This window comes from Festucalex cinctus, chromosome 10, assembly GCF_051991245.1.
Source record: "Festucalex cinctus isolate MCC-2025b chromosome 10, RoL_Fcin_1.0, whole genome shotgun sequence".
Taxonomy (NCBI): Eukaryota; Metazoa; Chordata; class Actinopteri; order Syngnathiformes; family Syngnathidae; genus Festucalex; species Festucalex cinctus.
In genome coordinates this window covers 27,060,487-27,073,265 of record NC_135420.1, presented here as the reverse complement: position 1 = coordinate 27,073,265, position 12,779 = coordinate 27,060,487, and the positions used below count along the sequence as shown (strand labels likewise).

Sequence of the window (12,779 nt, the reverse complement as noted above, 5' to 3'; positions counted from 1 at the left end):
ACAAGTTTAAAGCATCCTCCTGAGTTTATCCTTAACTCATTTGCTCCCAATAACGTGTAAATACGTTGTTTTTTTTAAATGTTGTAAGTGTCCCAAAGACGTATTTATACGTTTTTTTTTTTTTTTTTTTTTTTTTTTTTTTTTAATGGTAGAGCATACAGAAGGCTTTGATGCAGCCTCTCAACTGAAAAGAACGGTTGCAGAAATGGTAGTTAGGTGGCAGCAGAGCAAAGGAGTCAACCAGGGCCATCTAGGGAAAAAAAAGCTCAATTACTTACAATTTTAAATAGATTTGTGAAAATTGATGAAACTTAGCTCTCTTCTAATGCTAATTGCTGCAAAACGGAAACAGATAGAATCAGTTTTTTTTTCCTGATGAAAGAAGAGACTTTAATCTTTCTTTTTGTAGGTTCCATGCTTTTATAGCAATTGAACACAATATTCTGTGGGCCTTGCAAAACCAGTCAAAATCCAGTAAAGCAGCCGGGAGCGAACGGGATTGCGAAATGTGAAAACGGCTGGGAGTGAATGAGTTAAAGTGGTTCTTAATCCTCTTCAAAGGACTATAATAAAGTTGGGGCGGGTCAATTATTTTTTCGGTTAAATCGACAAATCAGAAGGAAAAACAAATGAATAATTTCCTGTATATTCACCTGTATATGAGCTTGACGTAGGAGTAGCCCTCCACCAGCACGAAGCTGCTCCAGTCCCTCAGCAGCGAGGTGAGCGCAGAGTGGGAGATGCGACACTGGATGGTGCTGTAGCGGCCGTTGTTGCCCGCCGTGTGCAGGTGCTTGGGCACCGGCCTGCATATAAAACGCAAGCAGATACGCGTACACGCGCTGACGACACATCACGCGCAAACGAGCGCGTCGCGTGCGACTCACATGTCGTGTTCCAGGATGATGGCGATGCGGTGCATGTGCAGCCACCGCTGCCAGAAGTTGGCATCCATGGAGAGGATGGGCTTCCAGTAGGAGGCGAACTGCGACTGCGAGGAATCTTTGGAGCCGCCGTGTTGCAGGGACAGAACCTGCGCCGACGCAAAAAAACGCAATCGTGTCACGCCCTGCTTACGTCACCTGTCAATCAACTATCCTGTGGTTGGAACACAAGTGATATTGGAATTTTGTGTTCAACGTAGGGCTGCACTGATTACAGGAAAAAAAAAAAAAAAAAAATCACATACTTGGCATTTTCATTCTTGAGCTGCCGATGGCTGCATGTTGCAACTACTGTTGGGTAAATCGACTAATTGATAACTCATCGATTAACAAATTCATCAACAATTTGGACAATTACTCGTTTAGATACTTTTTTTTTTTTTTAACTTAAAATTGTCGAAATCATCCGATTTCACCCTCTCAACTGTAAACATACTCTAATTTTTGTCATTTTTCAAAACATCAGATTGGGCTTTTTTTTGTGTTTAATCAAAACAGAACATTTGCAAACATCTGCTTTTACTTTGGAGAACAATGAGTAACATTTTTGCCTATCTTCCGACTGAACAAACCAGGACCTGAACCATTATCAATTTAAGGAAAAATTTATCAGCCAATTTTTTTTTTTTTTTTTGTGGTTCGATCAGGGGATGTCGTTGGTATTTGTCAACTGTGTGCATATGAAGCCCTTTGAGACTTTTGTGTGATTAATTAAGGACAATATAAATAAACTTGACTTGACTAGACTATAAAAAAATATATATATTATTTATTATATAGCCCAATTGTTATTTGGTTTTGTTTCATCATTAAATAACACCAAGTAAACAAGACTAATCAGTTAAACACCAGTAATAATAAAAAAAATAATAATATAAATAAGAAATAATATAAATATAATAAATAAATAAAATAATAAAAATATATACAATAAATGCAATGTACATTTGCATCCAATCGATGGTGTAATCAAAAGAAAAAAAAATGATTAAAAAAAAAAACTGCAGCCTTAAATAAAAGCAATTGTTGCTATCAATCAAATAGCATGCATCTAATTATCTGAATGTGTCAAGCCACAGAGGAAATGGCCACGTTTTTTCACAAAGGGTCAGACAAATAAATGCTGGCCTCTATTGTGCCAACTTTCCGGAAGGATAGAAGGTGTATTGTTGCTGTTCTTACCGGTGTGGTGGATCCAGGCGGGATGTAGAAGAGCGGAACTCCATTTTTGGTGCTCTCAGGGATGGTGTAGTTCTCCGGAACCGAGTTGAAAGACTGCAGGTGTACCAGCATCTGATCCGTCTGGTTGATGCTGAAAGGACGCCAGCTCTCAATGATCCCGCGTCAATGTTGGGCCGGCGGTTCGCGTGCGGGTACCTCTGCAGAGTGTTCCAGAAGCGGCGGATGACGGAGGTGCGGTAGGGGCTGGTGATGGGCTTCCTCTGCGTGCAGCTGATGTCGTGCAGGATGTCGTAGCTGCCCTCCATGGTCACCTCCACCCGGGTAGTCCGCTTGCTGGGGTCCAGCGGCCACGAGGCGGACGCCACGTACTCGATGTGCATGTTGTGCTTCCACAGCAGCACCAGCTTCACCTCCAGCTGGCTGCCACCTGAAGCCAAGCAAAACAGAAATTTTATTATAATAATAAGGTGCAAAACAAAAGTCCTGATGGAAAAATGTGCAATTTTAGTGATAATGGCGGATTTTCAGGAGAAAAGGTCAGTCTTACAAAAAAAAACAACAACAATTTTGAAAGAAAACTGAGGAGAAAAAAAAAAAAAAAAAAGTAATTTTGCAGGAAAAAGTATTATGATTACAAAAAAAATGTCAACTTATGAGAAACAAGTTGTGATTCTAAGAATATAAAAATGTTGCAATATTTTGGGGGGAAAAAATTCAAGGAGAGAAAAAAATGAAAAAGTAATAGAATAATAATAATAATACTAATAATAATAATAATAATAATAATAATAATAATAAATATTTGAAATTTTCCTCCCACAAAAAAGTACATTTTATAGGAATAAAAAAGTTGTTAAAAAAAAATACAAGTTGCAATGAGGGGAAAAAAAAAAAAAAAAGAATTTGTAATCTCATGAGGAAAAAAGAAAAAGAAAAAGTCATAATCTCATGTCATGAGGCGGGAAAAAAAAAACAATCTTATGAGAAAAGGATGTTTTGGTGCAAACCTTTGGTGAGGCTGATGTCGCGGATGGTGTAGCCCTCCCTGAGCCTGACTGAAACCACGCTGATGAGGTGAGCGTGCACGTCCTTCTCCGTGTGCTTCTTCCTGCGCATCACCAGTGCCGGATTGCCGCTTGCCGACACCAGGTGCTCGTTGAATAGTTTGTGCTGGGACACTGCGAAACAACAAACATACAGAATGTCACAACAAAAGACAACAGACACAACCTTACATGAAAATAAAAAGGTTATGATACCAGAAAATGATGGTAAATTTGTGAAATACGGGAAAAGCAATATTTTCATAATATAGAATCTTAAAAGAAACAATTTATAACAAATTATCAAGCTTATAACAAAAAAGTCAGAATCTGAAAAAAAAAATATTGTCTACAATCAATGTGGTAACGTCACTATTTTCATGTACAATTAATACCTTTAAAAAGTAATTTTTCTACTTGCCGTCGACTGATGACGACATCACCTGTGCTGAGGAAGTAGGTAACGACCAATCATGGCTCAGTTTGTTGACTAAACCCAGAAAACAGGTGAGCCAGCACAGGTGATGTCATCATCAGTTGACAGCAAGTAGAAAAATTACTTTTTAAAGGTACTTAATTGTACATGAAAAATAATGAAGTTAGCAAATTCATCCTGGACAAAATGTTCACTTTTTCACTGCTGAAAATTGTTCAATGAGTCAAGTATCCCTTTAATATTACAATAAAATATTTTACCTTACAAAAAACACAGGTGAATATTTTGTCGTACTTTTACAAGGAAATAATAAATTGTCATAATCTTAAAAATTAAAATTTAGAAGATATGTAGACTTTGAAGCAACAATTCCCAATTTAAAAAAAAAAAATCGCAAAATGTTTTTTTTTACAAGAAAGTAAACAGTAATTTTATAAAAAAAATTGTAATATTGCAAAAAATGTGTAACTTTTTTGTAAAAAAAAAAAAAAGTCACAATAAAAAAAAAAAAAAGTCTAAACGTTGTACTTTTACGACTAAATAAATTGTAAAAAGTCAAGAAAAACTAATATTACAGGAAAATGTATTACCTTGCAAGAAAAAATAAAAATAAAGTGCAAAATCACACTTTGAAAAGGAAATACATTTAAAAATGTTGTAAAATTTCAAACCGCAATTAAAAAAAAAAAGTTAATCGTCATTTGTTCACATGGAAATACATTTTGAAACAATAATATAAATCAACAATAAATTGTGAGAAGTCATTTTAAGTCGGTATAGAATAGACCACAAGTGAGATGAATGGTCCCACCCACCGCTTAAGATGTCCGAGTTGATGGCCTCGGGGGTCTTGAGGAAGGAATACGTGAGGAAGGCCTTGTGATAGGCGTTCATGTCCTGGCTGTCCAGGTCCAGTGGAGGACAGTTGGGCAGGTAGGATCCAAAGGTGGCCACAGAGATGAACTTCATCAGTTCCACATTGGGGATGTAGCCGAAACTGCAGTCGTACGAGTACGGCCCGCCCACCTAAACGGCCGCATGCCCAACAATTCCCATCACATTGCACTTTGTGAACCACAATTGTGATTAAGCACTTCATAAATAAACTAGTTGAGTTCAGTTATGGTTGTGAGAGTTGAGTTGAGAACCTGCACAAAGGAGCACGTGATGGTTCCGCTCCTCAGCTGGTTGAGCAGCGTTTCGCACACGACCACGTCGGGGACGCTCATCACGCCGTCCGTGATGATGATGATGCCTGGAACAACGCGCGCGTTTGGCGGGGGTTAAGCTCGCGCGACCGACAACAACAACAAGAAAAGCGGGTCGAGGGAGTCCGGGCTACCGGCGCTGGAGTTGGGAGGCAGCAGCTGCAGGGCCAGGATGCCCTGGCGCACCATGCTGACCAGGCCCATGTCTGACGACACCATGGAGACGCTCGGCCTCCTGGGAAGCTGATCCTCCACGCCGTTGCCGTGGAGACCGCACTCTGACGAGCACTAAAGGTAAATAAAGAATAATAATAAATAAATAATATATGACTTTTAGTAGTAAATAGAGGACAATAAAATAATATTACGAGAGGGAAAAATATACCGTAATGCTTCCAGAAAAAAAATGAATCTTTTGTAGTCAATCTCATGAGAACAATTTATTTTATGGGAAAATTAAAATTTTACAAGAAAAACACTTGTAATCTTACAAGAAAATAAGTCCTGGTATTAGGGGGGGGAAAAAAGGCATTTAAGATTTATATTATGAGAAATAAAGTCCCAATGGTGCAAAATAAATAGTTGGGATAAAAAACGGTTTTATGAAAAAAAGAATCTTATTGTGGGGGGGGGGGGGGGGGGGGTAGTTTAGTTCATTTGTTCTTGTCTGTTCCCTGTAGTGCTCTGTTCATCCACTTTTGGATTATTATTATTATTATTATTATTTTTTTGGCTACTTCCAGGCTTTTGTGTTGACATTTTTGCCGCTTTGTTGTTTGTTTTATTTTCTCTGTGATTGTTTTTACTCACCCACTAGTGCTCCCTTTGTTTAATAAAAGCTGTGTTTCATCTCCAACTCTTGGTGGTGTGTGTTGAAGTTCCAAAATTTAATTAAAAAAAAAAAAAAACATGTGAGGAAAAAAGTCGTAATGTAAAAAAACAAACAAAAAAAAAATTCTGAGAAAAAAAAAAAACAAGAAGTCATAATCCGATGAAGAAAAGAGAAAAATAAAAAAATCCAAAATTTTCACTTGAATACCGTCATTATTAAATAGTTCCAACTGTACAAGAAAAGCAAGCAAACAAGATAACTTTTGTCAATAGTGTCTAAACATTGCAAAATATCCTTCTTTTTTTCCTGCTAAAAAATCATTTGAACCGTTACCGTGACAACCGGGGGGGGGAAAAAAAAGAAAACATGACAAAGAAAACAGTCATAATGAGGAAAAAGTCACCTTTACCTGAGAAACAAAAAGTTGTCATATTAGGAGAAACGATCTTGAAAAGCGGTCATCTTACACTTTCATGCTGCTGATTGAGCACGTGGGCGATGTTGCTCTCCACCGCTTTGAGCTGCTGGTAGATGTGATGCAGGAAGTGGCCCAGGTCCGTTCGCTCCAGTTGACATCCCTGCACCAGCACCTTGCAAGAGCGACACAAGTTGAGCCAACGCAAACGCCATCCGGGAAATTAGAAAAAAGCGGAAAACCTGATGGGATGTGAGGCCGAAAATGGAGGAATAGACCAGGATGGTGGTGAAGATTTTTGGCGTGAAGAGCTGCTTGGTTCCCGGGACCATGAAAGGTTGAGCGAGACCGGCGAGACACCTGGACAAGGCGTGGAAAACCTCGTCGAAAATCAACTCGCCCGTGCTGTCATCCTGGGGACACGGCGCACTCGGTTAGCATGCTAATGCTAACACTTGAACTGAAATAAAATGGCGGCCGAGCGGGGGCGGAACTCACCACGATCCCCGTGGACGGGCTGAGGTCCAGCTCGATGATGAAGCGATACCTGCGTGCCAGGAAGGTGGCGCGAGTGGAGGGCACCAACAGGGCGGGCTGGACCGAGTTGGCACGGCGGGGCGAAGGCGGGTCCCGCTGCCATCCTTTGGGTAAAACGCTCAGCAAGTCCAGCTCGTTTGCGGAGTTGAGCTGCAATTGAGCGGAAGGTCCCGATTGGTCGCCGGATGGCGGTGGGAACGCAAACGAAGAGGAGAAGAAGAAGCTCACCAGCTCCGGCTTGGCCGCGGGCCAGATGACTTGGTTGAGTTTCCCCAGAAACCAGGCCAGGCGCACGTTCCTGGAGATGCGGTACTCCTCCTTCATCAGCAGGTAGATGTGCTCGGCATCCTCCACCTGGATACGCCACACATCGTCGGACAATCATATGTCCAGTTTTTTTGTCACTAAGAATTCTGTAATAAATTTAAGGTCACTGGCGCACTACTACTGTTTGAGCTTCCTTTTTCAGTAATGTGTACGTAATGTACAGCAATACTAAAAATAAAGATTTAAAACCAACCGTGAAAGCTCATTAACTCATTTGCTCCCAATAACGTGTAAATACGTTTTTTTTAATGTTCTAAGTGTCCCAAATACGTATTTATACATTTGTTTGTTTGTTTGTTTTTATGCTAGAGCATACAGAAGGCTTTGATGCAGCCTCTCAACTGCAAAGAACGGTTGCAGAAATGGTAGTTATTACACAAACGGCCAGCAGGTGGCAGCAGAGCAAAGGAGATCAACCAGGGCCATGTAGAAAAAAAGCTCAATTACTTCCAATTTTGAATAGATTTGTGAAAACTGATGAAACTTAGCTCTCTTCTAATGCTAATTGCTGCAAAACGGAACCAGATAGAAACATACTTTTTTTTCCTGATGAAAGAAGAAGTCTAATCTTTCTTTTGGTAGGTTCCATGTTTTTATAGCAATCGAACACAATATTCTGTGGGCCTTGCAAAATCAGTCAAAATCCAGTAAAACAGCCGGGAGCGAACGGGACTGCTTCTGTGAAAATGGCGGCGAGTGAATGAGTTAATCGACAGAGACGAGAACAAATGACATTTTCAGTTAACTGTAGTTAGTTTGAAAAACGTAATATGCAATTTTGGTCAGTTTTTTGTTTGTTTGTTTGTTTGTTTGTTTTTTATTTTGCTAATGAAATGTTTGTTTATTTTTGTTCTTGTTAGTTCATTAGTTTTCGTTATCTACAATAACTCTGGTGTGTAATAGTTAAGGATGTAGTAGTTCAGCATGCAGTGGTTAACAGGTGTATTTGAGTTGCGTGTCACAGCTGTTGAGGGTGAAGTAGTATGGCAGTTTTTGGTGGCAGTTCCCTGCTATCATGTACACTTCCACAATCACATCATGATGAAGCAATAATGTGACGTCGACACGCCCGCCTATTTTTAACACGACTGCATTTGGACGTTAATTAATGAATGACATGAAAAAGTCTCTCAAACACACTGTCACCAACTGAACCTCATGAATTAAAAGCACGACGGTGGACGTCAGCTGCCGAGCTAATGCGAGGTGGCAGCCTTCAAACACAAGTTTATGTTGAAAGTGTCCAAATGTGATGTTTCCAATTCCACTTGCTTGCCTGCTTGATGACTAAACAGGAGCAACAGTGAAATCCAAACCAGTGCGCCACTTTTCTCCTTGTAACAGCATTTGTTTGGCTCGACTCACCTCAGTGTCCTGTCTCTCTGCCATGCCGTGCGTCGCATAAGGACCGCGGGGATGTTGGTGGTCGTCAAAATGATCGATTTGGAACTTGTTTTTGGCCCAAACTGGCTTCTTGTTTGTCATGGACATGGGCTATGGACGCGTCTTCTTCGCGTCCTCTAATGTGGTGGTTGGATAACTGCTATCAAACTCACGAGCGCCACCGAACGGTGTGCAACGGTTAAACGGCAAATGGAAATTTCATTATGAAATGCAAAGGATCAAGTGTAAAATATGAAGGAGAGGAGCTCATTCAGTGTGAACTAAGGTCTCTCTTTTTTAATTTCTTTGTATGGAAAAGGAAAACGAGCAAAACATGATGGCGCTAAAACCCTACATAGTTTGCAAATAAAAAAGAAGAAGAAAACTAAGTTGACGCTTCGTGATGACATCATCACAACGCGCCGTTCGCCCCACGCTGACAGACGCGTCCCTTCACCGGTGCGTGTTTATCTATTTATTTATTTTTTGAATTAATTTTGAATAAATAACAGCAGCTAAAATGGCAGACACATCGGATCCAATCAAAGATTTTGAAAAATGGAAAAAGAAATACAACCTGAAAAAAGCTCGCGTCAAGCGTGAACGAATCCAAAGGAACAAGAAGCCCGAGTGGCAGGTCGAGCGAGAGAACATCGCTCGGCTGATGAGCAGGGACGGCGACATCGATAGCAAGGAAGTCATCAAGTTCTCCGACTTCCCAATTTCCAAGAAAACCCTCTTAGGCCTACAGGACTGTCAGTACAGGCAGCCCACGGAGATCCAGAAGCAGACGATCGGCTTCGCGCTGCAGGGAAAGGACGTGCTGGGCGCCGCCAAGACCGGATCGGGAAAGACTTTAGCCTTCCTCATCCCGGTGCTGGAGTGTCTGTACCGCCAGCAGTGGAGCTCCGTGGACGGCCTGGGCGCCCTCATCATCTCACCCACCAGGGAGCTGGCCTACCAGACCTTCGAGGTGCTCCGCAAGGTCGGCAGGAACCACGACTTCTCGGCGGGGCTCATCATCGGTGGCAAGGAGCTGAAGGGCGAGTCGGAGAAGATCCATCGCACCAACATCGTCATCTGCACGCCGGGCCGGCTGCTGCAACACATGGACGAGACGGCTGCCTTCCACGCGTCGGACCTTCGCATGCTGGTGCTGGACGAAGCCGACCGTATCCTGGACATGGGCTTCGCCGACACGCTCAACGCCATCGTGGAGAACCTCCCCGTCGGTCGGCAGACGCTGCTGTTCTCCGCCACGCAGACCAAGTCTGTCAAGGACCTGGCGCGCCTCAGCCTGAAGGAGCCCGAGTACGTGTGGGTCCACGAGAAGGCCAAGTTCAGCACGCCGGCCACGCTGGAGCAGAGCTACGTGGTGTGCGAGCTCCACGACAAGGTCAACATGCTCTTCTCCTTCATCCGAAGTCACCTGAAGAAGAAGATCATGGTGTTCTTCGCCTGCTGCAAGGAGGTGCAGTACTTGTTCCGCATCTTCTGCCGCCTCCGGCCGGGCGTCCCCGTGCTGGCGCTTCACGGCAAGCAGCAGCAGATGAAACGGGTGGAGGTCTACGACGACTTCCTGCGAAAGAAGAACGCCGTGCTCTTCGCCACGGACATCGCCGCCAGGGGTCTGGACTTCCCCGCCGTCAACTGGGTGCTGCAGTACGACTGCCCCGAGGACGCCGACACCTACATCCACAGGGTGGGCCGCACCGCCAGGTACAAGGAAGGCGGCGAGGCCCTGCTGCTGCTGCTGCCCTCCGAGGAGACGGGTATGATTGCCCAGCTGCGGGAGAAGAAGGTGCCCATCAACAAGATCCAGGTGGGTCTCTTGGCTTTCTCTTTGCACGTGTTCCTTCATTTAGGCAGAAAACTTCATAAATATTTTTGGTTTTACATTATTATTGCAACCCATTAAGGCAGCAGTCTAGAAAATGTTTTTCAGTTTCTTCTGCAGCCCCTTTAGGCAGCCAAATATAACACTTGTTTACTTTTTTTCAATTCTTTATACACAGAGTGATCTTATTTTTCTTTTTTTTATATATATATATGTGTAGTCAGCAAATTATAATATTTGTTTACTTTTTAGTTTGATTCCGTTTTTAGCCTGTGGATGCAGCAAGCCAGAACACCGCCATTTTTTCTTGGGCTTTGCATTTCCTCTGCAGCCTGTGTAGGCTGCAAACTAGAAAACATATTTTTCTTCTGCACCCCAGTTTGGTAGAAAATTTATGTTGATGCTCTGCTTGAGAATTTCTTCTACAGCCTTTGCACAGAATATTTACTTCCTGTTTTGATTTCTTCTTAACCCAATTTAGGTAGTAAACTATAATGCTTCCTGTTTATGAGTTTCTTCAAAACCTCTTATTTATTATTTGTTTGGATTTTTGTTTTGCAGCACAATTAGGCAGAAAATGTAAAAAAATAATAATAATACTTTCAGTTTTGATTCCTTCCGTTGAGGTAGCAAAATAGAAAATTATATAACTTGTGTTTTCATTTTCTTCTGCAACCTATTTAGGCAGAAAACAACAAAGTCTATGGTTGACTGTTTAAATTTCTTTTGCAAACCTTTGTGGTAGCAAATTGCAAGTTGTCAGTTTTCCTTGTTTTTTGTTTTTTTTTCCTTTTGCAGCCCGTTTATGCAGCTAAAGTAGAAAACACATTTACTTCCTGTTTTTGTTTTCTTACATGGATACTTGATTCATTGAGCCATTTTCAGCAGTAAAAAGTTAATATTTTGTCTATAATTAATGTGGTAACATCATTATTTTTCATGTACAATTAATACCTTTTTGAAAAGTAAGTTTTCTACTTGCTGTCGACTGATGATGACATCACCTGTGCTGAGGAAGTAGGTAACGACCAATCATGGCTCAGTTCACTGACCGAACCCAGAAAACAGGTGAGCCATGATTGGCCGTTACCTACTTCCTCAGCACAGGTGATGTCATCATCAGTTGACAGCAAGTAGAAAAAATACTTTTTAAAGGTATTAAATGTACAAGAAAAATTGTTGTTATCAAATTCATTCAGGGCAAAATATTAACTTTCCACTGCTGAAAATTGTTCAATGAATCAAGTATCCCTTTAACTTCTAAGCTGAAGTTGTGATGTATTGATTGATTTGACCGGCTACTTGATTGCAGGTGAACCCCGACAAGCTGCAGCACGTTCAGCAGAAGCTGGAGGCCTTCCTGGCTCAGGAGCGGGAGCAGAAGGAGCGCGCCCAGCGTTGCTTCGTCTCCTACCTGCGCTCCGTCTACCTGATGAGGAACAAGGACGTGTTTGACGTCTTCAAGCTCCGGCTGCGCGAGTACGCGCTGTCCTTGGGCCTGGCGGTGGCGCCGCGGGTGCGCTTCCTCAACAAAGCGGAGGCGCAGCGAGCCCAGAAGACGACGGCTGAGGAAGAGGAGGAACTGAGCAGCTTCAAAGCCCGGCTGGGAGGAGATGCTCCTCGCCAGGAAGAATCTGAAGATGATAGTGATGGTGATGATGATGATGATGGTGGTGGTGAGGATCAGGTCAAAGCGCCTGTCCCGGATGCCGACGATGACGACATGGGAGAGTTCGACTTCCTCACACTCAAACGAAAGGATGTCTTCAATACTGAGGAAGAGCAACAAGCCCAGCCGGATGACTCCAGCAAGAAGAAGAGCCAACAAAAGGTGACCAAGTTTAAAGAGGCCAAGAAGATTCTCAAAAGGAACTTCAAAGTCAACACCAAAGTGGCCTTCACCGAGGAAGGGCGAGCCATGCAGGTGTGGCCTCCCGTGCAGCGCTCGGCCGCCAGCCAGGATGCGGCGCAGGGTGAAGGCGAGGAGGAGGAGGAGGACGACGACGACGACGTGTCGGGGATCGACGTGGAGAAGGCCAAGGAGAGGCTGAGGAGGGAGGACCGCGAGTTTGACAAGCAGGAGTACAGCCGCAAGGTGAAAGCCAAACATCGCGAGAAGAGGCTCAAGGCGAAAGCGGCCAGGAGGGAGGCCAGCAAGCAGCGCGCGGCGGGCGAGACGGACGACCGCGACGACGACGACGATGAGGAGGACGAGGTGGTGGCGTATCTGGCCGACAACGGCGAGGAAGACTTTGACCCCAGCACGCTTCCGGACCCCGACAGGCGGCGCGATGACGACGAGGACGAAGATCAGCCCGCTAAACGCAGCTACGGCAGCAGTGACGAAGATGAAGCACCAAAGAAGAGGAAGAAGAAGGCAAGGCGGCAGCAAGAGGAGGCGCACGCGGCGCTGGACACGGGCCTGTCGCTGGCCGAGGACGAGGAGCTGGTCCTGCAGCTGATCTCGGGACGAGCGTGACGACAAGAAGAAGGGGTCCATTTTGTTTCCGTTGACCGTTATCATAGTGTCACATGTCGGACTTGACCCTCATCTGACATTGAAATCTTTGATATACTGTACATGAATCATATTATTAAAACTTGGATATAAAGTTATTCTGTTATGAAACAATTT

General features: G+C 43.3%; 2 protein-coding genes across 9 annotated transcripts in view; one reads left to right on the top strand and one right to left on the bottom strand.

Moving 5' to 3' along the window:
- szt2 (SZT2 subunit of KICSTOR complex) overlaps nucleotides 1-8,439 on the bottom strand; it is a 59,896-nt gene extending 51,457 nt beyond the window's left edge. For all 8 annotated transcript variants that reach the window (XR_013285215.1, XR_013285216.1, XM_077533262.1 and 5 more), the window contains exons 1-13: nucleotides 8,290-8,439; nucleotides 6,826-6,951; nucleotides 6,559-6,747; nucleotides 6,303-6,473; nucleotides 6,113-6,235; nucleotides 4,948-5,101; nucleotides 4,754-4,860; nucleotides 4,421-4,631; nucleotides 3,134-3,304; nucleotides 2,322-2,553; nucleotides 2,127-2,256; nucleotides 888-1,033; nucleotides 654-806 (exon numbers count right to left, since the gene is read on the bottom strand). Coding sequence is in view for 6 of the 8 variants with exons in the window: in XM_077533262.1 (XP_077389388.1) it covers nucleotides 654-806; nucleotides 888-1,033; nucleotides 2,127-2,256; nucleotides 2,322-2,553; nucleotides 3,134-3,304; nucleotides 4,421-4,631; nucleotides 4,754-4,860; nucleotides 4,948-5,101; nucleotides 6,113-6,235; nucleotides 6,303-6,473; nucleotides 6,559-6,747; nucleotides 6,826-6,951; nucleotides 8,290-8,415 (2,039 nt within the window). In the remaining 2 variants the exon portion in view is untranslated. The remainder of the gene's footprint in view (nucleotides 1-653; nucleotides 807-887; nucleotides 1,034-2,126; nucleotides 2,257-2,321; nucleotides 2,554-3,133; nucleotides 3,305-4,420; nucleotides 4,632-4,753; nucleotides 4,861-4,947; nucleotides 5,102-6,112; nucleotides 6,236-6,302; nucleotides 6,474-6,558; nucleotides 6,748-6,825; nucleotides 6,952-8,289) is intronic.
- Nucleotides 8,440-8,707: 268 nt separating this feature from the next.
- ddx10 (DEAD (Asp-Glu-Ala-Asp) box polypeptide 10) lies at nucleotides 8,708-12,760 on the top strand. Its single transcript, XM_077533268.1, has 2 exons — nucleotides 8,708-10,129; nucleotides 11,457-12,760. Exons 1-2 carry the CDS (start codon nucleotides 8,828-8,830, stop codon nucleotides 12,621-12,623), a joined length of 2,469 nt encoding a protein of 822 aa, XP_077389394.1. The 5' UTR covers nucleotides 8,708-8,827; the 3' UTR covers nucleotides 12,624-12,760.
- The last annotated feature ends 19 nt before the right edge of the window (nucleotides 12,761-12,779 follow it).

Excerpts from the sequence above, each read along its gene's own strand:
- ddx10 (XM_077533268.1), top strand. The coding sequence starts at position 8,828 with ATGGCAGACACATCGGATCCAATCAAAGATTTTGAAAAATGGAAAAAG. Across the intron at positions 10,130-11,456 it reads TGCCCATCAACAAGATCCAG|GTGAACCCCGACAAGCTGCA; the intron begins GTGGGTCTCTTG and ends ACTTGATTGCAG.